The following is a 27556-nucleotide window of genomic DNA, read 5'->3' on the forward strand; positions in this document are numbered from 1 at the left end:
GCGAACTTCGCAGATTTTTCAAAATCTACGTCTGGACCTTCTGCTTGATGACTGGACTGATGACATATGGTCGTCAGATTTAACAGATTCTAACACTACGTGGCCGGACGAGTTTCAGACTGCGCTAGAAAATGAAAATTACCTAGTCGCGCCTCTCACGAAGACGGTTGATGATTTGACGTTCTGGACACAACAGGAAACGGACGTTGTCCATCAAAGTGAGTTCTCCCTGATTTTGTGTGAAGGATGTCAACGGTAAGTCATTGGCATTTGTCGGTTTGGAGTAGGATTTTGGGCAGATTTGAATTCCTGCGAAGTGAACATTAGGGGATTGACAGCTATGGTCTTCTGTTTCGTCTCAAACTGCGATAAGGTATATGATAATGTTCTGCCTCTGGACAAATTTGCTGGTTGATAGAGAACGATACTATCACAGTGTTAAGGGGCGTGGTCGAATGTTAGACTTTGGCAATCACCTTTAACGCGGCCACATACGTTTATATTTATCATTTATTTAAATTGTTTATTTAAGACGCTATTTTGCAAGTGCCAGTCAGAAAGAGGGGTTTCAGTTAATAAAGCACCGTTAGAGTGACGTTTGAATACTAGTATAGTTGCAGTTTACTGGAATTGTTGGAACTGCCAAGCCCACAGTTCAACAATTCCAGCTCAGATGGTTGAACTGCTAGAACTCTTCTGACAGTTCTAATTGAACACGAAGTACGAACAACCCCTATGTCAATTCGAGTTCCAGAACTAGTATTTGAACGCGCCAAACTCAAAAATCCCATTATAATACCTTTGTATGTAAAATTGTATTGGAGGCTGTTGTTGTACTATAAATGTAGAATAAATTATTTGACTTGTAGAAGACTGAGTGTGGACCTCAGAGGGAGTCAGCTTTGTTGGCTGCTCGTCTTTATGTGTCAATGCTACGAATTCCTGGTAAGATGGTTAATGGGTAAATTGCTTTGCTAATGATTACATTGTTTGCTGTTTTTAGGAAGCAGTGCATTTAAAGTGTTTCATTCACTCGTTTTTGAGAAATGTTTAGAGCTACTGAACTACAGTCAATGGCACTTTCAAGGTAACCTGGTGATGGTTATGTGTTTGTTTAGGGCTGGCAATAATGGTTTGAAATTCATTTTAAGCGTAAAGTCTGTCTGTAGTTACTTATATTGTTTGAGATGTCTGAAAATTCAAATGGGCATATATAGTGCAATTATGGTGCATTTAATTAGCATGCAGCCGGAAAATGACTTTGCACTCAACTGTTATCAAGGTTTTCATACATGTGTGTTGCGAGTTTGGTTAACATATTACATACATCTTTTGAAAATGACAGGATTATGACAGGTTGCTTTTATTATGTTGTCAGCCAGAATTGTCATAGAGACATCGTAGCACTCAGACATGAGTATTGTATAATTCAAGGGATTGTTTTCTCAAAGTTGCTCCATAAAATTATTTAATGTCCATACAATTTGTCAAGTTCTGGACGAAAGATACAGTAAACTCTTGTTATGTCTCAGTGTGCATGTACAGCGAAGGAATGTGGTAGTGTGTGTGTGTGTGTGTGTGTGTGTGTGTGTGTGTGTGTGTGCACGTGCACGCGCGCATGCTCGTGCGGTCATTTGTGCATGTTTTATTGAGCTGGATTTGTCACATACTGTATTTAAACTAATTGTAACAGTTTAGGTTTTGTTTTATAGTTATCAATCGTACTCAACGAAAACGAGGCAGGCAAGCTGGCATGACAAACAAACAGAAGGTGCAGTGTGTGGATGACCGTTCATCTCAAAATCTGGTTTCACAGGAAAGCAGTGCATGGAATTATGAGACACTTCATTGTCAAACTTCCACTTTAGAGATGAGACGTATCCAAATGTTACAATGTCATTTGTTAGAGGTAAGTCTAGTACAACTAGTTCTACTCAAAAGTCCAGCATGTAATTTAGTTATACAGTATGGTCACAGCTGTGCTCAGTTGGTACTGTGGGTTTTAGTGCAATGATTTGTATAGCGTTTTACAGCCAAGATAGGAAGTTTGGGGCTGGACTTTTAGCATTTAGTCCTACAGTCAAGTCTTAGATTTGCAAGTTGCATTGCAACCTTCTTTCGACATGCGGCATTATTGCAAAACTAACTGCACATGTTGGTTGTTCTGCAAATGTTGTGGAAACCATTAAACCGGAGCTCCAATTCAGGGCTCGAAAATAGGTCGTCAAGTCGTCATTTGACAAGTAAATTTTTTACAAGTGATGACTAAGTTGTAATCTAAGTCGTCAAATGACGACTAGCTAGCAGGGATGAGTAGTAGGCGAAAGCCAGTTTTCTACGAAGGCTAATTTGTCATGGCTGTCTCAATAGGCAGGTGCATAGCTGTAATGTACTGAAACATGACGCATAATTTGTATACATCAGCAGCGTAAATTGCTCAAATCCCAGATAAAGAAACTGGGAGTGCGCGAGCCAGTTTTTAGAAGTTTGAGACTAGCCAGTGTTCTGGGTGGAAAAATTTCTTGATCAATTCCGAGCAAGTACAGGCATGAAATCTGTGTCCAGGCAGCATGTTAGGAAGTGGAGAGAGCAAAATATCTGTAACAATATCTATGCTCAGAACCTCTAATGGAAGGCAAAATTATAAAAATATGGTGGTAACACTAAACCCCATGATTGATATCAACACGGCACCCTAAACTTTTGCCGACCTAGAATTTTTGAAAACTTGTCAAATGATGACATCTAGTTGGACCAATTTTTGAGCCCTGCTGCTTGTAGGATGGTTGTTGATCATATTAATTAATGGTTAACTTGTAAACGAAAACCGTGTATATATATGCCCATGTGCGACAGGTCAGAACTTTTAGCCCTAAAACGCTCATGTGGACTCTCTCTCCGCCCTTGTCATTCCCCGGATTGTCATCGAGTCCGCCCAAATACGCATGCGCAGACAAAACAAAATGGGGACATTGAGTTTGTCTTCTTCTGTGTGCGTTTGATGAGCTGGTGTCAGTGTTGAGTGGAAGTGCTCACCGCTAGACTCATGTCTTCGTTGCAATTATCGACCCTGATGCTTTTGACGGGCTTCAGGCTGACCACTCTTGTTTGCATGTGTATACATATAGTGTTTAGTTTCTGCATGTATGCTGATGCTGTACGGATACCAGTACCTTTGATCTTGCGAGTGGATAATTGCAAGCATTTGTGGTATTTCTGTCTTCAAGTATTTAGATGATGACTGGCCAAATGACAGCATTTTTGCGACCATGCATACGCCTAGGACCAAAATAACACCATGCTCTAGTATACGTCCAGAAAAAAGTTGTTTCTTTTCTATACGACCAGGGCGTTATTACGGGCAAATACGGTAATTGGTATGTGTGTATCATATTATGGTTGTATGTGCAGTAACAGGGCTCTACAAGGACAACTCTAGTAGACTACTTTCCTTGTGCGGGGCGAGTGGCCAACCTAAAGTGTGTTCACGCATTAGAGAGACTGGTGGAATGTGGCTATTTGCGTGACAAGTGTGTTGCCCTCCGGGCGGATATTGGTATCAATCGAAAGCTCTTCACTTGCCGGATCTAATTACACTCACCCTTGGGCTACAGAGACGTAACTGAAGTTAATAGAGCCAATTTCCTGTATTTTAATGAGTTAGGGGGCAGAGAAAGGCGGGACTAAGGTAGGATCAGGGTTAATTGCATAAAGCCAAGTACATAATTGTTATAGCTAGCAGGCTGTTAACAGTAACCCAACACAGTAAACTTCCCAGTTGGGGTGTCGGTTAGCTAAGAAAGAGTGCGTCTAGGATCCGTTTCTAGTCTTCATGATCATCCTTGGAACTTTCAGTTTCATACGACGACGAATCTTCTGATTCAGGACCAACTTCAATTACCATCTCCTCTACAACGTCGTCTAACACACTGTGTATTGCCCTGTAATGCTTCCACCTGCTCATGTACGTGCCTCACGCAGTTTGCCCACTTTTCCACAGTAACGTTTGCTAGCCCTTCTCTACAAGGCGCTTGATGTTTTGCATCGCAAACCCAGCAATCCCTGTGTTGTGCTGTGCAGCATAACTGTAGGTCAGAGGAAGTAGGAAGGTCAGAGTCCTCATAGTGATGTCATCAATGCTCAAGAATGCACTAAATGGCTGGACAGTTTGGTTCTGATATGGTCAAATTAGTCAAGGTCTTGTGGTTTCCAGACGCTTCCCTGAGCCAGATGTGAATGAGTGTATGTATCTGGTACATATAGCTTTTCCTACAAGAGGCAACTGACACATACAACCAGTGAGCGCATAGAAACGTCCAGGTCTGTTGTCATGGGTTATAGCAAAAGTACAATTTTTAGGATATCATTGCATCATGAAGCAAACTGCGTTTCAAGCCAGCGAGGCAGCCAGAGGCAACACGTTCATATGTACACTTCACGTAACAATATAGTTACGTAATTTGTCATTGACACCATATGCTCTGAAACATAGAAGTTAATTGCCTCCTGTGACAACATAACATCCGTTTACACAAGCACTATGCCACACCTTAGGGTGTACCCTACATTCCACCAGTCGCTCTAATTCGTGAATGCACTTTACATTTGTCTTTTCTTTCTTCTCTTCTCTCACTTTTCTCTCATCACGTGCAGAAAGCAGTCCGGTGTACCAAGGCTAAGCCTATATTTGCTTGCCGAGTAGATTGCTTCCAATGTTCACGTGAGAACTTGTTACGTATACAGCCTGGGGCATGACGGCTCGATGAGAGGGTCTGTTAAAGACTGGGAACATCCCCACAATAAAGGCAAAGAGATGAGATCATATTTTGAAGGGCAAGAGAACGTTGGCTTACTGTCAGATGTTACAACTGCTACTTGCCAGAAATTACCATAGCAGTAGCAGTCTAAACTGCTCATTCGCGTAAGTGAAAACAAAAATCTGACGAAATGTTCAAATGTCAAATGGAAAAATTATGAATTTTAGAATTTTCTTGAGTTACAGTATGGTGTTTTGATTGCTGTTGACTACAAAACAGGCAAGCATCAGGTTCTATGATTGCTGGCATTACTGTTGGTGTTCTCGTTAGGTTAGATCTTGGATATGTTACTTGATTACCAACTGACATGGAAGCATGACCATTGGGTTGGCTTTAGCACTGTCTCAGACTCTCTACTTGGAAGGGTTTTTAGTGCATCATTAGAAGGAACATTGCTGATGTCTGCATATATGATGTTCGTCACGCAAGACATATGCTGGCATGATCTATTGTTATGTTTGCGAAAGCCACAAGGAGAATCAAGAACTAGAGAGTCTCATTAGTCACTGACTCCACTCCTTTATCTTGTATCTATAAACCCATTTCCTGGATGTTCTCAACATTTGATCATAGGCCAACATCTGTGATTTATATTCCTTTTTACTGTACTTTGCTATATATACATACATACATACATACATACATACATATATATATATATATATATATATATATATATATATATATATATACACTTTAAATTCGAAGAGAAGGTTGAAATTATAGTCAATTTAGAGGGGCTTTGGGACTTGGGGCATAGTTTTTATTTTGTTTTATGATATTCAGTGTTGTTTTTTAATTGTTGTTTGTACTTTCCTTTGATAGGATATTGTGTTGTTGTTGAGTGAAACATCTCTGCAGGACAATACCCAAACTGTTCACAAACTGATTGAAATCTTTGTGTCTCTCACTCAAAGTGAAAACAGTATTCACCCTGATTTTGCTGTTTCATCTGGCAACATGTGGTCACCCTGTCAGCTGGCGTTTGCTGGTCTTGACTCTTTGTCGCAGTCACGTCACGGTTCGACTGCACAATCTCTGATCACAATTTTTAGATCTCTGCTACCTAACTTGCTGCTGATGCACCGTGGTCGATTAGTTACATCATCAGTAACCATACCTCATAGCCTTTTGGAAGTAAAGGACAAAACAGCAGAATTTGTTTGGTGAGTAACACTCTTTTTTGCAATCTCAGCTATACCCATTCTTACACTTATGTAGTCTGACTAGGCACTAAGGGATATTATTATTTTACACTGCTTGATGTTTTGTTTTGTGTTTGCAGCCATGTTGTTCAGGCTCATGCTGGTGACGAAGGAGTACAGACTGCTACAAGAACTCTTTTGCAGCAAATGTGTATTCGTGTAGCAGACAGAGCAGAGTATCGGCTGAAAGTAACCCAGGTTCAAAACTCTTACTAATTAAGCAGCAATTTTGTATGTCTTTTGGTACATGAAATGTTTTTTGTTGTTAATTTTTTATTATGAGCATTTGATCCATTTTAATTAATTAAGCAGGGTTGCCACACTTTTTCCTTCAAAAATTCGTAGGTGGATGCGAGTAATGGCGACACGTCCATCTGGTCTGGTATGGCCTCGGAACTTGGGACAGATGGTGATGATCATTATTTTATTCCGTTGACTTGCCCTAATATTGACTGGTTTGAATTGCATTTATATCATTAGTTGAACAGTTTATCTAGTACATATAGCTATCAATTGTCTGATTAGCAGAATGTTGTTGATTATTTTGGTTGTTGATGTATAAGCAGGTGTATCCTTACGTATCAAAATAATGTTGCAATAGTTGCTCTAAATTTTTGTGTTAAGGTTGTGTTAGCTGCTGTTTGGTCTTTGCAAAAAATTTATGTAAATTGGCTAAGTTAATTGTTTGAAGTCAATGGTACTTGTTTGTACAGGCTGTATGTCATATAATGAAGCAAATTCCAGTCGACTGCTTTTGTGGACTTGTGTCTTGGATATGCAAATTAGCAAAAACTTCTCAGGTTGGTTAAGATATTTGTAATTAATTTGCACGACTTCATATATCACAATGAAATTGTGCAGGTGTCTAATAGAATGATGGCTCTCTATGTAATTGTTGGTCTTGCAACCGGGGAGTGTTTGACAAGAAATGGTTTGAAGCAGCCATTTACCCAGCACATTTTCACATACATTTACATATGCATACACTACCATACAGCCTACACTGTACTTGATATACTCTATGATGCACTTTTTTTTAGTTGCAAATAAGCAACTAAAATTGAGTTGATTTATAGATGGGTTATATAATAATAGTGTAAGAGCTTCAGAATTAACTTTTTAGGGGAATTGCTCATTGGGCAGGATAAGTTGATTTTTAGTTTACCCAAACTAAATGTAGTTGCTTTGTCTGTGTGGTCACTTAGTGACTATTACTTATATAATATCATTTAGTAATGTCGTAGTGCAAAAAACTAAATTATGGTTTGCTGTTTTGTTTCCATGTACTTATCTAAATCTCTAATTCAATTGCTGACAGTTTGATCAACATTAAACAGACTTGATCTTGCATCACTTTTTATAGTCTGACATAGCCAGAACCTTTCCCGTTGCGTTATACTTTACCTGGAAGTAGAACGTGGCGGGAAAGGGGCTGGCTACGTGAGACTGCTCTTTTCATTTGTTGAACCTCATGGAATATTGAGCAGCTTCACCTTTTCTTCCTTCTATGTTACGTATCGTAGCATTTATTGATTACTTGGTTTATCCTTTATGTTTGTTGCTGTTTCTAATGAGCGCAGGTATTATCGATTAAGATGAACACTGCTTATTTCCGAAGTTATTACAATAGAGCTGTCTCCAGACTGCTTTCTTCTCTTCTCTTCTCCCACTCTCCCTCCCACCATGTGCAACAAACATTTGCAGTACTGAGGGTACTGTGTACTAAGAAGCCGGTTGATATTAGTGGGTAGGTTTTTATTGTGAAGACTGCTAGTTCTAGTCAATAAGGAATTTTTCTTTCTGCTAAACTAGGAAACTGCCAGCAATCTAACATGACAGTCATTCTCAATCAGTTGTATGCATAGCCCGTCTTATACAGACCATGATTTTTGAGACGTGCGATTGCTCTCGCTCAATAATTTGCCTGAAACCTGTACTAGGAGTGCGATTTGTCGCTCTCCTGAGTCTTTTCGCTAGACATTTAAGTTAGTGAGACCTGGCCGATCGTAAATTCCCTATAGCTTCGCTACGCGATGTTCTGGAGAGATGATCCTTGGTATCATTCGAAACTGCTAAACCTCACATTTCTAAAAGTGGAAATCGTTGGCATCAAAATAGCAGCGGCTAGCGATAAGACGTCTGCATATCTGCAACCACTAATGATCTTTAAAGATGTGATCTAATTACTGGACAGTGGCAGTCTCTGTACTCTGGATGTATACAATGATGTATACCTGACACCATTTACGTCAATACAATTAACAATAAAGATCTAAAGAGCACTCCTGGAGCTTGAACTTTCTCATTATCTACTTCTGTTGGCCAGGTCAATGCGAATGGAGAGACTGCAGCAACTTGGCAGAGACACGCACGTGCAGCACGTGCCTAAAGCGTGTTGTACACAAAGACAACCAATATCACGTAGGTACTACAGTCGTTTTAGCTAGGAGTGACCTGTCAATGTCTTCAGTGCATTTGTCCACATTCTTGATTACAGTTTAATCATTGTGTTGTTGTTTGTTTATCAATAGTAATATTATTTATGTGACATTCAATTCCAAGTGTGCACCTTCCATGCCTTGTGAGATCATGGTCGAATAATTGCTAGAGTAGCATATAATCACGTATATAACACGAAATGTTGAAAAACTTAATCACTCTCCTAGCTCTCCTGGGGTCGGGTCAGGAGAGCGATTCGTTACACTCCTGCCATTTTTAACTGTTAAGCACTGCTTATAGGTCTTTTTGGCTGGCTCACGTTGTGAAATGAGGACATGCGACAGCTTTCAGGTGGTTGTTCACTGCTGTCCCCCTCCACTGCAACCAGCAAACTTTGGTCCAGGAGTATCACAAGACATGCTAGGGCAGCTCCATTGTAGTGATAAGGCAATAATTTGCAGTTGTTAGAGCTTCTTTATTGCATTGGTACAGAAAGGTGCTCAAGAGGACATTTTGCAAACCTCACTGATGCAAGTTGAAGAGGAGGAATCAAGCTAGCGCAAGACTTGTGTTGAAACAAAATTTCCAATGGTCCATTATAGATGTGTCCATAGCATAATGAATGTCAAACAATAGAGTTATTTGACACTTACAGAATTACTTGACACCTACAATTTCATAGTACTGTTTAGTATTATTTGCCAAACAATGTGTAGCAAGTGTTTCCTGTGTGTTGGTGTAGGGTGGACATGCAGGGGGTGTCAGTAGGTGATCGTCAGGTGCTACAAATTTACTGGTTACACGGGGCACTTTCTCCACTGATATTTTACTTGTTTGGGGCAGGTGGATGGGTGTCAATTTCTACCATAAATACTATTTCCTGGGTTAGGGGTTGTCATACAATAATTAACGTTTGGAACTGTGAGTTTGTGGTAGTGTTGATTCTAACAAGTGATTCTGTGTAGCCAACACATCCAACACCACTTTTTAATGATGTTCTTTTGATAGAGAGACACAAACAGTTTGTGAGATGCTATTTGTCATTAATATGTTGGCACTACTTACACAGACAATTAACACACACACACACACACACACACACACACACACACACACACACACACACACACACACACACACACACACACTCATGCACACACATTTGATGCACATGGTAGCAGCATCAGCAATTCTTGATTTGTTGGTATTGGATTGCAGATGAAATTTTGAGAAGCTCACTTACAGCTTCTGAAAAGGAGACCGTTACATCTGCTCACTTGATCACTGTACTCCTAGATCGATGCTCTGATTGCTCTTCAAGGTACATTAAGATTTAAGATGATGTATGGATATAATTATTGTTTGCACTCTAGTGTAAGATCAAAAGCTCTTTCAAGTGTTGGTCTGTGTGCTACTCATGATACTTTAAGACAGAAGTTGCATAATTTATTGTACCAAAAAGGTATTAAAGTAGGCATTTTTATAAGAGACGTAAGTGAATTTCTCACCATGTGTTTTCATTTGTTGAAGGCTTATCATCTGATATTGAGGATACTTTGGCGTCACACAGGGCTAGTGTTGTGTTGCCAATGTTAGTGAGGCGAACAAAAGATCAGAAGTTATTCGTACGAAGGGCTGCTTTACAGGTATGGCTTATGAATTTGTCACTTGTTATGCATGTACACCAGGGGCATATGGCAGTCTGCTGGTGTGTGTGTGTGTGTGTGTGTGTGTGTGTGTGTGTGTGTGTGTGTGTGTGTGTGTGTGTGTGTGTGTGCAGATAAGAGTTTCTCGGGTACAAGATGTCATTCGATGGTGTCACTCAGGTTTTCTTTGTGCTTGTCTTTTGCGGTGGATTTGCATACCTCTTGAGTGCCTAAAATGCACATAGACCAAAGCGGCGCGGTGTGTGTGTGTGTGTGTGTGTGTGTGGGCACGTGCATACGTTTTACTGCTGTATCTAAGTGGATAATGGATTTTATCGACAAGGAATAATTCTAAGATATTGTGTGGGATCTTGAAGCAGCTCAGAAGCTGTTGGTGTGCTAGTATTTTTGCATTTGCTTGGAATACCATAGTTATGTAGTGTGGCTATTAAAAATTATAATCTTAAGCTAGGTTTACAATATGACGCTGGCGAGGACGCTAGTGAAGACGCTCAGGCAGGTGTCATATTGTAAACACTTGCACCTCGTGTCTTGAGCGTCGTCAGTGTTGCCGATGCTTGAGTTGATTCAAGTTCAACTCTAGTGTCCAAACCGGAAGTGTTCTAGTGTCTACTGGAAGCACGTGCCTTTTGTCGACAAATCAGTGATCAAATCTGGGAGTGAAATAACCGGAAGTAAACTATGGAAGAGAAGCCTACCGAAAATGTATACGTGTAGGTACAGCTGCTTGCAACAGATCAAGTTACGGTAGCTTGGAGATGAGAGGCGCAAGAAAAACGCTTGGAAAAACGTATCCAAACAACCAAGCTCCCAGCATCAGGCTGTCAAATAATGTGGAAGCGTCTCCGCAACAACTTGGTGAGGGAAAAACTCAGGAAATGAAAACCGAATCACAGACTTTTGTATGCGATTATGATGAGCATGCGTGTAGAGGCTCGTTGCTGACTCTCATCAAATTATATTGTAAATGGTACAGTGTCAGCGTCATCATTTTGACACCTACTCCGCGTCTTCGCGAGCGTTGTGGGCGTTATCAGCGTCATATTGTAAACCTAGCTTAACATCGCTATGAAAATTCCTTGTTTTAGGTAACATAAGTAATAATCAGGGTTGTTCAGCCGGAATTTCTTATTTTTCACAATTTTTTTCTTATTATCTACAATGCACGAGTACTGGACCGCAGGATGTATGTGTCCTCATTGTCACAGACGCCAACCCGGGATTCTGAGGCCAACCGTCCCGAGGAGATGAATAACGTCAGCAACCGGACAATCCATGCCGGTTGCTGTACTGCCAGAGCTAGACTTAGGTGACTGGGGAAGAAGCTGTGCATCAGCATGTCGTTTACACTTTTAGCTGGAACATGCTGACTAGTTCCCAATGCCATACTATTCTCCAAAGTGAGAAATACGCGACATCTACCAAAGTCTATATGCAGCCCAACATTGTCATTTGGCACTGCATCATTGCGAGTTCCGGGATCTGATGCACACTTGCCTTGCTCATTGCTGACATGCAGACTGCTGTATTGGATCTCACACCACCCTAGTGCCCTGAGCGATAGATCCTACTATAGTTCGTATCATAGCATGGCGGGTCTGCCACTTTGTCACAGTGTGAACAAAGTGCTCGACAAACTTCTCTCTTTCCAATGCTCATTAGCTTGGAGAAAGTAAAATACTAGGTAAAATATATAGTGGTGGTCGGAACATGCGGCGTCATGGTTGGTGTTTGTTGATATGGTCGAGCCCAACCACCTCTGACCACCGTGGGCAAAGCCCTGTGCACATAATGGTAACCCAGCCGCAGTGGCCTTATAATTGAGGCGGGAGTCAGGAGTGCTTTACAAAATGTCACATGTTGACTTTGTTAGAGGGAAGACTGGTTTATATGCCTTCATGAGTGGTGCATAGCTGTCATATCTAAACAACTTGGTTCGACGTAATAACTCTTAATGAAAGATTGCGATTGATATAGGTTTCATTATTGTGCCTGCCTCTGTTTCTGAGATAAAATTCTTGATCTCTAGCAGCAGTGACAATACTGAGAGCAAGTCAGCGAAGAAATTTATTGATATATACCATTGTGAGATGTTGGTTCACTATTGCAATACTTGTTCTGAATGAGTGCAATTCTATTTCTTTTCCAACTCTTGGAGCTTTGTTTATGATAACAGTGGAATACTGGCCAAAGTTTGCTGTTTCAAACTCATCTTCAGCAAACATGACCAAGCAATGTAAAAGTGATGATGTTGGGAATTGAATGGTAATCAAGCATGCAGGGCCATTGCAGGCCAAAAGCCATTACAGGCAGATACATTATTGCACTTTCATCATCATGCATCTTTTGTTGGGCTCACTTTACATAGATGCTACAGGCAGATTAGACAGTATGAGGATGCATTACTCTTCAAACTTTGATTTGTTTGTACACATTATGTTACACATGTTTAGTTTAGAAGTACGTACGCATTCAATCATTTTGCTGTTCTGTGAAAGATATTTACAGTACTCTCAGAGTCTGATCATCAACAGAGTGCTTTGTGACAAAATAGTTATTTTGGAAATTGTATGTGTGAAGACACACTTTCTTTGTTGCCTTTTTTGTGGCAATGCTGCTGCGTATACAAGTTTTTTTTGTGTGCCAATAACTGAGTATTTTGGTACTCGCGATTTGTGTTGACTTGGCTGACGGAAGTAGACAGCCAGAAGAAGGCAAGCTCTGAAATGCGGTTTGTTTTTATTTCCAATTGTCAAATCGCTTAATTTCAAATATCAAATCACTGAATTGGAGACAACACTTGAACAGTCACTTTTGCTATAAAGTAGGTACAGCATTGTAGCAATGAGAGGAAAACATTAGAGGCATTTGCTACAAGTTTTGTGCGCATAGGTCTGGAAGTTCGAGGAACATCAACTTCTGCTTTAGTGTGTTCTAGTTTACGACTCTTTTAGCCAATCTGAACTTTGATTTGAGATATCTAACATTCATTGCTATGCCGAGGACTTGTAAAGTTTGTCTTAAACATGCCGGGAATGGAGAAAGAAGTTTGTTTAGATATCCATTCAATTGAGCGTGGATTCTGCATTCGAGGCTAAAAAGGGAGGCAGTTGGATAACATTCCAGAGTATACTTACACCATTTTAGTCAGTAGGCTTTGAGGGAGGTTTGAAAGCAGAGCTTGTGGGCGGGTTAGAGTTAGGGTTATGACAATGTAAAAACGTTTTAGTTTCCTACCCGTTCCATTCTCTTTACAGCACTACTCGTCAAAACTGAAGCTGATGTCATGTTTCCTTGAAGTTCCAGATCTGCGGCATGAGAAGTTATAACGAATGCATGGCTCTCAACTACAGATGACTGAGAGGTAGTCAATTGCCATTGGGTTTGGCAAGAGAACACTATAAAGGCACAATCAATGCACTTGAAAGAGAATAGTCTTCAGCCTATGAAGAGGATGCTATACACAAGTCAAGAGTCACCATCAATGTAGATCAATGTGGATGATTTTGGCTGCTTCTCCGTTTGCAGTGCTATTCCTCAAATGTATGAAGAGTCTGAGAGAGAATACCCTATAACTATGGGCCACTGACACACAAAAAATTGAAAATTATTCTAAGTTCTAAGCTGCATATACTGGGAAACATAATTCTAGCTTTTTAAAAGCAAGGTTTCTATAAGAAAATTGTGCCGTAATGTGCTTCCGGTTGATCGCACCTGGTTTCAAGCAGTAGATTCGGGGCGTGTACATATGGCGTAAAGTGAGAAAGGATGTCGCATTAGCGGAAAGGAAATAGGTAACACACAAGACTCGAGCGTATGCTAGGGTTAGAATGGTTAGACGATGTGTTGCAGTTGGGTGTTATAATATCGTGAAACAAGGTGTGAGGCTCGTTTTGGTTTCAGAAGACCACGAACAAAGGTGAAAGTGGGTGGAAAAGTCAGACAAACGAGACGTCGCTGGGAAGCCCCAAGTGATTCTTTCGTCTTGTGTAGTCGTTATTTCTGAGCAGACTGCTTTGAAAAAGATGAACCAGGATTGTGCAAGCAATTTAGTTTTGGCAACCAGGCACCGAAATTGAACAGAATGCTGTGCATACTGATTGAGACAGTGTGAAGGCTGGGCAGTTGGAAACACCAAGAAAGACGAAATTGGCATACAAAAACGTGAAAGACAGAGAGTAGGTTGTATTTAGACTTTCTAGAAGTTTGCATATAGTGATGAATTAAATTGATTATAACTATGAGCCACTGAACAATTTCTATGGTGGTACAGAATCTGCTGATAAGAGGCATGACAGCCAGTTTACACCATCTTGCTATTTGATGGTGAGAAGTATATCTGTATATCTCCTGTGCAGCACAGAAATCCATTGTTAAATGTCAGCATTGTTGGTAGAATTGTTTCTCGTGAATTGGAGGAGGATCAGTTTTAGGCAATATATGCTATAGTCCTTCTGTATGCAGTCTGCAGAAGCCACACATCTAGGAAGATGCCAGAGAATCCTGGGTGTACAGTGATGCAATATTTGTCAATTATTTTCAAGTACGTCCTGGCAACACCCACAATTATGACCAGAGGTCAGCAACCACAACTACATAGTTGTACACCTAGACAAAATGCCACGATAAATCAAGTAGTCGTTCGATTTGCTCGTCTTTGGGTGCTACCAGCGATGGCGGCTCACGCGCGACAGACTCAAAGTCAGACAGTTTCACCTCTTCTATGGCTTCACTTTCGTCATCTTCCGAGCCATTCTCCACATCACCAGCATCTACTCCATACGATACTGAAGGTTCTATGAACACAGATCGTTTCAAACCACCATGCAACAGCGATTCTGGAGGTTGACTAGCTGTAAACTATGGTGTTTTGCCTGCTAAGGACCATACCTCGTGAAGGGAATGATCGTGCAAAGCTTTCTTGAGAGTGCTGCCATCTTCATCACTAAAGCCGCTTGCTCTGTTACGTTCACTGACTGAGCTAGTCATCAAAACATTTTGTGCTAATGTGACATCCATTCTCACTTTTATGTCAGCACGTTATGGTGCAATTTTTTCATAGAAACCTTGCTTTTGAAATGTAAATTATTTTTTCCAGTATGTACATCTTTAGAACTATCAAATGTAAAATTTAAAATAGTGTTAGGTTTTTGCGTGTCAGTAAGCCTTTATGGTTTCACTGATAATCGTATTGGTTATTGGCTATTGGCAGATACAGCCAGTATTGCAAAGTACCGGAATTGATTTGTTTGCAGCTGATAATGCAGATAACATCATGCTCATGTTTAGAAGTGTGGCTGGCAGAGGTGCACTTGGCAATGAGTTTGGAGTTGAAGAAGATAAATCTTGGAACACTTTCCACTTGAGAGGCTTTGCAGTAGTCACACATACTGTGTATTCTGTATTTTGAAATTAAGTTTAAAGGTACCTGCTCACAATTCACTGCGCATGCGCAGACACCCACACAAACTTGAAAATGTGCCACGATTTCAAGTTGTGTCCTAATGAAGCAGAGCAAGCGAATATCTTAGGGTGAATCATGTTATATGACATACAGCCTTTTCCCCCTAGTACAAAGAGAAATGCGAATCGCATTCTTGTTTGCCACGTGTACGGCAGCTTTGCTACTTGTAGACATCTCGAGAAAGTTAATGACAAGTGTATTTGGTTCTCTATCCACACCTTTACTATTTACCATCTTGAATAGCTTGCTGTTGAACGGCAAAGTGCTTTCTCGATCGTTTTCTTGTTGCACATGATCCGGAAATGGGTGGAAACCAGAGCATTATCATGCACTATCATGATGGCATCCGAAAGTCAGAGCCACAGGGAGGTGCCAGATGCAGCCACAATGCAGATTGTGCACCTATCGTGCATAATAGCTACTGGCCTTGAAGTGCCAGACCCATTTTTGGGTCATCTGCCACAGCGAAATGATTGAGAAATCACTTGTCGTTCAACAGCAAGCTATCTCAACTGCCAATGGTAAATGTGTAGATAAAGACAAGATTTCAAGTTTGCGTAGGTGTGTCTGTGTGTGTTTGTGAATTCGTGAGCAGGCACCTTTAATCACTCGTGGCAGCTGTTGAGAAATCAAGGGTCAAGGGATGAATTAAAGAATTTGAATAAGTTAATTTCATTGTAACTCAGTGTTGTGTCTTTATGATATATTTCAGTCTGGTGATAATATAAGTTAATGAAGGTGCCATTCCGTCATTGAAAGTTTAATATGATTGATTTTGTAGGCTTTAGAAGCTGTTTTGCTATTGGATATTTCATCGGTCACGGAAGATGTGCTATTTTTTGTAGCTTGTACTTTATGTTTTGTTTAATATTTGCTTTAATATTTAGATGCTTGCTGTATTTTGTCATCGTTCTATGGATCCCGGATTGTCTGTTAGGAAGCAAGCACTTTCATCCATCACCTCTTTACTCATGGTATTGCCGGACAACAAGAAACTACAAAGGTTTTGTATATTGGCATTACATTTACAGTAATACTGAATTGCTTTGTTGAACACTACGTTAATGGCAAACGTCATAAACTTGTGCATATTTTCACTGTTATATGTTACTTGAGTTTAGGATATCTACAGTGGTATACATGTACTTCCAGGAGGGCACAGGGACACCCTGGCCTTCCCTATAGCTGTTTTAGAGGCTGTGTCTGGTTTTTGTATGTAATCGGCACAGCATTAAGGAAAATGGCCATAAGTCTAAGGACAATCAAATTTCTGAACTTGAAATGAAGATTGTTGCAGATGATATCAGAAATACTAGCAGTTGTGTCAGACTTACTTTGGGAAAGCTATTGATCAGGCATGCCTAATGTATACTATTTCATTACTAATTTATTTGGTGGTTGCACATATTGTGAAGTAGTTGCCTGAAGTTACAACTCTCAAATTATCCGTACATGTACCTTACGAAATGAACTGGTTTGATGTCATTTAAAATTTAGTTTGATATCATATTTAAGATTTAGGTTGCTAGTGAGCAGACAGGTCAAGAAATATCTTTGTCAAATCTGACACTACTGGAATAGAAGTAGCTACATATGAATAACAGCTGCAACAACAAATTTATGTTAACTTGGTATAGTCTAATATAATGGTTGCAATTTGTTACATCGATGTGGATATAATGAAAGACAGTGGTTAAGTATATTTTATCATTAATAACCTTTATCATTAATCATCCACCAATTATTGTAAGAATGAAAAAGGGTAAGATTAAATTTGTGGGTGCACACAGTATAGTGAGTAATGGGTTATTTATTTCAATGTGACAATGAGACTGCGTTACTTAATTTGTTGCTTAATTTGTTAAACAGTTTTTTATTTAGTTTGTGGCTGGATGCTGTACTACCTGTTGTTGTTGATTGTGAAACCACTGCTCAAGAGAAATGCTTGGACTTGATGGAAAATATGATTATGAAGAAAGTCATTGGAGCAAAAAAGTAGTATGTTTGTTAGGAGCATTGGCATCTTTTATGCAATTTTCTTTGCTTAGATTATCTGATGTAGAACACCAACTTGCTTGGAATTTGTTGAATATAGTAGCTAGTGATGATGGTTGGCAATTGAGGTTTGCAGTGCTTTGTATGCATGTGTAATTGTGCAATACATGTAGGTCAGCTAGAATTCTCACTTTCAAATTTGCATATCTCTAAATTGACATGAGCCTGAGAGGTCTGGATTTGACAATTATTGTAGCAGAATACTAGCCTCTTATCCAGACTTTCATGCTGTTTTTTTACCGTGTGTATGAAATATTTTAATAGCTACCACATTTGTAACATGTCGCACCAATTGATTTAAATTGTTTAATTTTTATATATAATAATTCCAATTCTTTAATATTCTTTGCTTTTGCTTTGATTGTGAACAGTAATTTTAATTGGGAGGCTTAAACAAGGCATGACTATTTCTCTTAATTGGGTTGTGAACGCTGAGTGTGGGGTTCTGTTATACGACAGCTAATTAGTAGTCTTGGCACCTTGTCTTTTGACTTTTGAACTTTGCACTGAAGAAATCAGTTTGTGTCTGCAGTTGCAATTATAAATTAGGACTTTTGGATGCAGTAGTCATTCAGAAAGGATTACCCATTGCTTAATACTTTCGGTGACACTGTAAACTTGTCTTTGAAATGTTACAGACCTTGTTTGTGGTTCAAAGTTGCATTCTCGTTGACAAATGGTAGACTCAAGTAGGCAAAAAACAAATATCTGTCATGTTTTACAATGGTGCAAGCAGCTACTCTTGCACTCCACTCTGTTAAGCTACAAACAAGTGTTTCTGTGCACACTGTAAGTACCTTATTTTGCAAACTTGATCTTAGAAACTTGAAAGTGAAGGAACTTCTATATGTTTTCAAAGAAAGTGTTTGTCAGAGGCAAATTGCATGTGAAAGGTTCAACAATCATCAGAAGTAATTGGCCAATTGTAAGAACGTCAGAGTGCAAGATCATGCAATGTACACAAAGGTGCACGAATGTTGGGAGAGCTTTAGAGGGATGTAGCATCTGAGTCTTTTATTCACAGTTTAGTTTGCAGTTAGAGACGATCTTATGAAAGGCAGTGAGGACTCTTTTATGCTAAATAGTTATTAGCACTAACTCAAGTGCTGGGAAACGTTTGGTGTTTTATCCGCTTATAACAATCGAGCTCTAAGTTACCTGACAAACGAGCTTTTATGTTGCTTGTTCTGTGGTGGACAGACACAATGGTGACTAGAAGAGGTATTGGGGTAAATATTAATTATCTACTGTCACAACATACCAAACATTGAAATACCGTTATGTCTTCATAAACGAAGTTTTGTAGATCATATTTGCAAATCACACTGCATCTATTTTCTATTACATATAGCTTTGCTCTTTGCTTGACTCCTTTTAGCATGCTCTAGTTGTTTGCTGTGGGTTTGCTGTTTCTTCAAGTCTCAGAGTAGGCAGCACTATGTATAGTGCTGGGGACTGTGTCACAGTGTTAATTTGATGTAGTTTCTGCTTGTTTAATAATTAATTAGTCATGACTTGCTAACAAAGGGACAGGGTGCACTCAGAGTGAGGCAGTCATTGCACTCTGTTCAAGAAACATAGCTGGAACACTGAGTAGATGCTTTATAGTCACTATTCAGGGGTGTTCCCAGGATTTTTTGAAGGCACGGCGGAAATAACCACGCCCACCTTAATTAAATTTTGGTCCCGCCCATTCCAAATTTTATGGTCAGACCACAAAAGCTTTGATGCAGGTTTGCTTACGCTGAGATGCCACAAACTGTTGTCACAGAATGCTCAGGCACAAAAGGAACAAAGTGGTTTATCTTTTTTTTAAAAAAGTTTGCTCTCTGACTTAGTTCACTGTGCTTGATCACATGATAGTTAGATTAATGCGAGTGGGAAAATTTCCAGACCTCAAGAAGTTGAGAACCTCCCTTTATATAGGATAGGAAGGCCAGACATTTACAGACTTTGTTCGTTACCATCAGATACTGACCTAAATAGTGGGCAGAGTGCAAGACCACCACTGTTTATCTTCGAGTACTTGTATTACAATGATGTTTATGCCATATGGCAGTCTTTGTCGTAATTGGTCTTATCTTCAAACCAAGCATCCCAGGAACTACTTGTTAGCCTGAAATAACTTCCCACTTTTCAAAATACAAATACAAGTCCATTGTCTTCATAGCTAATCACTGCCTACTCATACAGCAAAGCATGGCGGGCCTGTACCAAGTGGAAGCCAAGGGCATGGCAGAGCGCCGTGCCTTTTGTATGCTGGGGGCAACCCTGCTATTATTCTTTGTGTTCGTTCTGTCATATTGAGTTTAAATTTATATGTGTGTTACAGCTTATTAATTTGTTTTGTAGGAGGTATTTTCAACGAGCTTGCATTGCATGGGGACGTCAGAAAAAGCTTGGCAATGACTTTGTAAATGCTGTTATAGCTCATGGTGAAGATGAGAAACTTGATATGGCTGTAATTAGTTTTTGGTTACTGTGTAACAATGATTGGCATTGAAACACTTTTGTTGCAGGGAGTTTGGCTAATCCTTTCTTGTATTGCTCCATATTGTTCAAATATCAGTGTTGAGTTTGTACTAAACAGCTATTATCACTTTGAAAGCCAGTCAACAAAGTCAAGTATTCAGTCTCAGATTGTCAATGTGATGGGGCACCTTACTCGTCAGTTGGGTGAATACCGAATGGAAAAGCTTGGAACAGAGCTCAGCAGTTTGCTTAGGGAAATGAAGGCTTCTCCAGAGTTGGTTTGCTCTATTCTTACATGCCTAACAAAGTTTAGTGAAGAGCTTGCTGCTTCAAAGAAAGGAAGTCGAAGTCAATTGTCATCCTGGGTGGGTCCAGTCTTGAGTCTGTGTGCTGATTACATAAAGCAAGTGGTTATGGGTGAAGTTCAATTGCATGATGATGGCGATGAAGAGTTTTCTCGATATTTGTATGTATTGGGAGAGGCAGCCCAACGCTGTCCAGAGTTATTGGCCAATGATGTAGGTGTCATGGTTCAGTCTCTAATTGTTGGAATGCCAGTAAATGGTTCATCAGCTGGAATTGTGCTGAGTGGTAAATGCCGTGCTCATGCTTTTATTGTACTGGGGAAGCTTTGCTTGCAGAACAGGGAACTTGCAAAGGAGTCCATTGTATTATTGGCACGCGAGCTGGAGGAGAATAGTGATCCTGTTGTGAGGAACAATGTCATGGTGGTTATGAGTGACTTATGTGTTCGGTAAAGCGACCTATGTGTTTGTGAAGTTCTTAGTTAGATACCGTGGTGAAATTGAGTACTCTTGGCTTGCTCATTTGTTTGGCACTTTTACTTGCTTTTTCTTACTGGTTATTTGTCTTTTGTCAATTGCTTTCAGCTGTCTTTGGATAGAATATTGTTGTTTTTTTCCTTAATTTTTGCTTGTTTTAGGATAAACTGTAAGACAATTTTTTGATGTTTATTTGGGAATTTAGTACTGCAAAAGTGTACTCAGTCACTACAAGGACTACATTGCTATTCTGCATGTAGGTATACATCTCTAGTTGATCAATATGTGTCGAACATGACTTTATGCCTCCAAGACAGTGAACCCTTTGTGAGAAGGCAAACGCTCATTTTGCTGACTAACTTACTACAAGAAGACTATGTCAAATGGAGAGGCTCTCTTTTCTTTCATTTCCTCACAAGCCTTGTGGACCAGGACAAAGACATAAGACTATTTGGTATTTTGATGCAAAATGTTTGTTTTATTGTTTTGGTTTTTCTTGTTGTTTTGTTCCCTTTTGATGTCATTTGTTGTGTGATGCAGTTGTACGCACTGTACTGTAGCTACATTTTTATGCACACAAAAAGAATTTGGTTGTCTTATTGTTCTACTGAGCTGAGTTTAGTGTTATATGTAACCAACAGGTGTTTGGTTTCCACCAAACAAGGAGCAATTTTTGTTATTTATATTTTTCAGGGCTTTTTAGGTAGGTGCAGAATTGTAGTTTGACACTGTAAGTGACACCCATTAGTATATATGGTTCTTCTAGTGTAATACTAAAAGCTTAGTTATGAATTTAAAATGAGTCACAGTTGGCCTTAGCTGCTAAACCATTTCGTTTCACATGAGCTATTGAAATTGGTCAAACTGTAGGATATGTGTATTGCTCAATTGCTTTGTATGTGAAATACATCGTTCAGGCTCAAGAAACACAATTGGTTTGCAGTAACAGTAGGAACTGTAGTGTCAGGTGTCGGACCAGGGTTTCCCTCAGGATCCTGTAGCAGGGTGGGCCACACTATTTGGATTTAAGGGTGTGCTCCTAAAGTATTTGCCAACAGTGTGAGAAAATTCCTGGATCTCAGTACTCTACGCGAGTATGAACATTCTATCTATTTGTATGCATACAGAAGGCACGTTAAGAGGTGGAGAGAATGTTAAATAGAAATAGGGTAGGTATACATGTGTCAGCTTTGCAATGTGATCTGTGAAGTTCTGCCTTCAGACCCGTCTTGTTTTGACATTAACAGGTGAACGTGCATTTAATTTCATTCTTTAAGCGGCATTGGGGAAATTGATCTAACTTGGTTGTCATGGTTGTCTTCCCACTTTGTGGTGAAGATCTCTTCACTGTCTGTGCTAGACGTATTGTTTGATCTAACTTTTATTATCAATTGTTCTACTGATTGTTTGACTATATACCACCAGTAGCTCTGTTAGTAATATTAACCACATATTATTAATATTAATAGCAATGTATTAATATTAATAATCCGCTCTGTTTGATTTTAATTCTGGGGAAACCTTGTGTCCCACTACGTCTGTAGCTTTTTACATCTGAAATAGGATATGTATTGTAAGAAGTAAATATAGTTACATTGGGCATGCATTATTTATTTATTTCTACCACTTCAGGAGCGTTTTGCTTCACAATTTATATGGTAGTTTAGACCACAGATATGCTAAAATAATAGCAGGTGTGATATATTCATGTATAGATTATGGATAAATTTTATTACTGTTTTGTCTTTTCTTGGTTCTTGTGTGTTGCATGTTGTGTGTTTGGCTTTTAATGACGTTCTTCTTGCTAGCCAAGTTTTGTTTGGTGCGTTTACTGCACTCTCGTCATCCGGAGATGTTTTTTCACCACTTTGTTGAGTGCGTGTTTCACTTGAATGATTATAATTCTCACCCTGGTAAGCAGATTGCAATGTTTGCAACATCAGCTGCTATGAATTGTTTTGTAGCTTACAACAAATTCGTGCAAAGTGAGAAGGAGAAGAAAGTGTTCAGCTTGAGAGGAAATCAGCGAAAATCGTATTTGTTTTTGTTTTTATGATACATTACTTAGTTTAGGAAATATTGGCTTGAAGCCTTCTATCATACTCGTAGAGATATTTATTCGTGCAGCCATTGTTGGCACTAAAATGTTTGATAGCACACCAGTTTGTAACAGTTTGGCAGGTGTTTGCACAGCCACTTTATTTTTTGAAAATTCTAATTTGCTGACATGTATGTGTAAAGTACATGTAGAATTGATTAATATGTTAGTATCTTTGTTTTATTGGTCCTTCAGAATTTCTATGTAAATGACAGTTGGGCTATTCTAAGTCTTGTAGACAAACAATAGTTACTTATGCTTTTCTTTAATATTCCCTTTTTTACACTTTCAAAATGTTGTTAGATCTTTTCAGTCCTTCAAAAACTATGGTTTCCGTCATGCATACTGTTAAAAAGGTTAGGTAAAAGTATGTTGATTTAGATATGATTTGGAAATATTGATATTTTTGTGACTGAGTGATTAATGATTTTGCCTTTACTTCAAGTTGGTATTCAGATTTTATACTGCAGTTCTTCAACTTATGTTTTGTTGCTTCAGTTCTTCTGTGCAACACAAAGCTAAGTGTTATCTTAGTTTTTGCTGCAGAGTACTTGGTGCATATACTGTCCAACTGAAATTAGTTAGCTTAGATCTAATTTGTTTCGATTTTAGTTGGAGTGTATTACAGGAAAAACGGGAAAAATAATATATTTGAACACTATTATGCATGTTGCAGCATTGACTGAATGCAAACTGAAGTTGGGTTTTGCATGTGTTGATACACGTAGCTGTTTTTTGCTATATGATTGCTACAGCGATGTTTTTCTATAGTGACAGAATGGAAATTTATGCTTTCCTGCTGGAGAATGTCACAGATGAGCAACGCTTTCGGATTACAGCCAGACTGTGCCAAGATGTATGAACTTATTGAATGTTGTCCTGTTGTACTTTGAGTGAATTTTTCATTAGGTGTTGGGTGGAGTTATAGATGATTTGATTCCTTTGAATGAACATAGCTCAGAAGTAATTGCTGATACGCTGACCGTTCTCTGCTCATCAGAGATTAAACTGACTACTTTGCGAGCAAAATCTACTGCAGATGAAGAGCAAGATGTAATTGAAGACAATCCTGCTGCTGCCACGGCTTTGGCGAAAGCCAAAACAAAAGTAGTGTCACAGGTGAAACTGTGAAATGTCACTTTTGTACTGTATTCTTTGACAAATGTTATTTGACTAGTGCATGTGTTGTTAATTCAACCATTGCAGTACAGTACTACATGACTCACTTTTATGATTTACTTTAGCTGGTGAAGAAGACTGTCATGGAGAATATCGTTCCGATCATTATTGCATTGAAGCAGATTGTATGGGATCTAGATATGTGTCTTAAATCAGTAACACATGACTTTGTTTGAATGACTCTTGTTAGCTTGAAACAGCACACTCTTGTCTACTTCGAGAGCTAATGGCATACTTACAGGAATTGCTGAAAGATTATAAAGATGAGCTACATGGTTTGTTTGAGTTGCATTCTGTTTGTGATGAGGTGGTTATCATGAGGTTGCCTGTAGATATTATGTCAGCTGATCGGCAGTTGGCTAGTGAAATTGAATTCGATTTGAGACGATTTGAAGCTGAGAGAAAAGAAGCCAAGCGTGCTCTTGAATTATCAAGCAGAGCTGGGTTTTCCCCGGCTCAGATGGTGGGTACTAACATGTATTTGCTCTCAAGTTGTCATTACCGGTAGTTGCTACATATTTTGTTATTTAATACTTTTGTACACCTTGATTAACTTGTTTGCAATGACTGAGTGTTTCTGTATACTTGCTTGTCGGACATCTTATAAGTAATGTAGACAAGTTAGTTCTGTATTGTTCTTTATTGTTTTTGATGTAATAATGTATACTCGTTTAAAAGGATTATTGTCATGCTGCTTTGTAGGAATGCAGTTTTTTTGTAATCGGTTATTTCGAATGTTTGGATTATTATGAGCTGCACTATCTAAACAACCTGACTATTAATAAGCAGTTTAGGCAATCCATATTGAGAAAGTTATCGGTACATGATTTGAATTAAGTAATTAGGCGTGTTTTTAGTGACTGTGTGATTTATTGTGGGCTTTAATTCTAAGGTATCTCCCGGGACACCTAGAGCAATGGGAAATTTGCTGAGAACGCCAAAGTCAAGCATTGCTCCACAGCTTCGAAAAGATGCTATTCGTTCATCTTGTTTTGGAAAAATGCAGTCTCCAGGTGTGGTCGGTGGTAGTCCCGCTCTTGGTTCACACAGGAAGTCAACACAATTCACTTCTGCGGGCAAAGGCGAGAATGCAGAGATCCATCAGTTACACGAAGGGGCTGGTCTAACTATTGAAAAGCATACTAGTGAAGGAGCCTCACAGGAGTATGTATTTGATTCTAATGAGTTCGTACTGATTGATTTCTTCATGTTTGCTAGTGTTGTGTGTGTGTGTGTGTGTGTGTGTGTGTGTGTGTGTGTGTGTGTGTGTGTGTGTGTGTGTGTGTTGTGATGTGTGGGGTGAACTCACACACGATTCCTTGTCTTGACTCAGGAGTATACTGTAGGTGAGTAGCTGTCATTGACTGGGTGGCAAAGCTACGACAAAGTCTATCAGCCACCTGTCCACACAACAGTTGTTGTCGCAGTAGGTGCTCGTGTGAAGACCTGGCAAGATTCCAGAAGATTGCTTAGCACAGCCCATAGCTTCTTCGTAGTGCAAAGGAACCCAGCCATCTGTGGGGGAGGACATGTGATTGTGTATAATGGCAGTTCCCTATCCATTTGTGTGTGTGTGTGTGTGTGTGTGTGTGTGTGTGTGTGTGTGTGTGTGTGTGTGTGTGTGTGTGTGTCTGTGTCTGTGTCTGTGTGTGTCTGTCTGTGTGTGGTGCTATGGCTCAGTTGGTTAGAAAGTTATCTTATGGAGTGTGTACATCCGGGACCTTGCAGGGTTGCAGGTTCAAGGCACAGTGATGGTGAGCTATGGCATAATTTCCTTGGGCAAGAAACTCACACACAATTGCCTTCCTCGACTCAGGAGTATAAATGAGTACTGGGGTGGCAAAGGCCCCCAACTGCGACAAAGTCCATCAGCTAGCTAGCTACTGGGGTCCTGGTGGGACTTAGGCTGCCCACACCACAGTTGGCGTCGCAGTCGGTGCTCCTGCGAATACCTGGCCAGGCTCCATGAGATTGCTTAGCAAGGCCCATAGCTCCTGCGTAGTGCACAGGAATCCAGCCATCTGGCTGGGGGCGTAACCGTAACGAACGGGAGCTCCTTATCCATTTGCCATTTTGCCATTTGTGTGTGTGTGTGTGTGTGTGTGTGTGTGTGTGTGTGTGTGTGTGTGGTGCGATAGCTCAGTTGGTTAGAGAGTTATCTTATGGAGTGTTTACATCCGGGACCTTGAAGGGTCACAAGTTCAAGTCACAGTGATGGCGAGCTATGGCATAATTTCCTTAAGCAAGAAACTAACACACTTTGCTTGTCTCGACTCAGGCGTATAAATGAGTACCTGGTCATTGACTGGGGTCGTAAGCAGCCATCGGCTGTGACGTGACATCAGCCACTGAGGTCCTGGTGAGACTTCGGGTGCTTACACCACAGTTGGCTTCACAAGTCGATGCTCCTGCAAGTGCCTGGCTCGGCTCCAGGAGTTGCTAGCGCAGGCCCAGAGTTCCCTGAGTAGCGCACAGGGCGCAGCCTAACAGCTGGGGGCGTGACTTTTGAGAAGCAGCTCCCGACATTTAGGATTTTTTTAGGGGTGTGTGTGTTTGTGTGTGTGTGTGTGTGTGTGTGTGTGTGTGTGTGTGTGTGTGCGTGCGTACGTGTGTATGTGTGTTTGGTGCTCGTTCATAGTTCTTGCCTAGTGAACAGGAACCCAGCCATCTGGCTGGGGCATTACCGTTTAACGGCAGCTCTGTATTATCCATTTGCCATTTGTGTGTGTGTGTGTGTGTGTGTGTGTGTGTGTGTGTGTGTGTGCGCGTGCGTGCGTGCGTTCGTGCATGCGTTCATGAGTGTTTATGTGAGTTTGTGTAGGCAATCTGGCCATCCTGCTGTAGTCAATCGAGCTACCAGTACACCTCAGGGAGGTATCGAAGTATTTCCTTCGTTGTGTTGTTATCACTGTAGTACTACATAATTTTCATAGATCTTACAAGCATTTCGTTTCGTGCTCTTGCAAGACCAAGCATGGCACTTCCTCCATCTCCTATTGATCACCGGCAATCCATCCTCTTTATGGACTACCCAAAAGACACGTAAGCGAGAATTAAACTGTTCTGGGATCGAAGAGTCTCATTTCTTATGTTGCAGCCATCCCAATCCTGTTTGGAAAGTAAAGCATTCGGTAGGCATTTCTGTATGTCTTCTGACATGAACTTAGTAATATATGTTGAGTATGTTGCAGAAGACAGTTGCTACGGATGGAAGACACGGAAAGTGATTTTATCCAGGCTGGCATAGTTTACGTATTTTTACTAAGTTACGTTGTAAGACGTATGACTATATCTGCTCTTTCTGCGTTGACCTGCCCCCCGGAATCATCATGACTGTTGTAGCGGTAATTACGAGGAGAGGACTGGCTAGTAAGTATA

General features: G+C 40.0%; 1 protein-coding gene across 1 annotated transcript; it reads left to right on the top strand.

Moving 5' to 3' along the window:
* On the top strand, positions 1-27556 carry LOC134191471 (condensin-2 complex subunit D3-like). The gene is made up of 30 exons (XM_062660091.1): positions 1-218; positions 288-373; positions 870-945; positions 1004-1087; positions 1713-1909; positions 5643-5983; positions 6103-6220; positions 6736-6822; positions 6884-6953; positions 9680-9782; positions 9835-9923; positions 9992-10107; positions 16480-16595; positions 17474-17587; positions 17641-17715; positions 20000-20108; positions 20167-20873; positions 21162-21355; positions 22710-22814; positions 22866-22935; positions 23771-23855; positions 23909-24118; positions 24244-24303; positions 24369-24453; positions 24511-24641; positions 25071-25342; positions 27000-27052; positions 27112-27220; positions 27276-27309; positions 27370-27556. Exons 2-30 carry the CDS (start codon positions 341-343, stop codon positions 27403-27405), a joined length of 3879 nt encoding a protein of 1292 aa, XP_062516075.1. The 5' UTR covers positions 1-218; positions 288-340; the 3' UTR covers positions 27406-27556.

Source organism: Corticium candelabrum, chromosome 1 (assembly GCF_963422355.1).
Source record: "Corticium candelabrum chromosome 1, ooCorCand1.1, whole genome shotgun sequence".
Lineage (NCBI taxonomy): Eukaryota > Metazoa > Porifera > Homoscleromorpha > Homosclerophorida > Plakinidae > Corticium > Corticium candelabrum.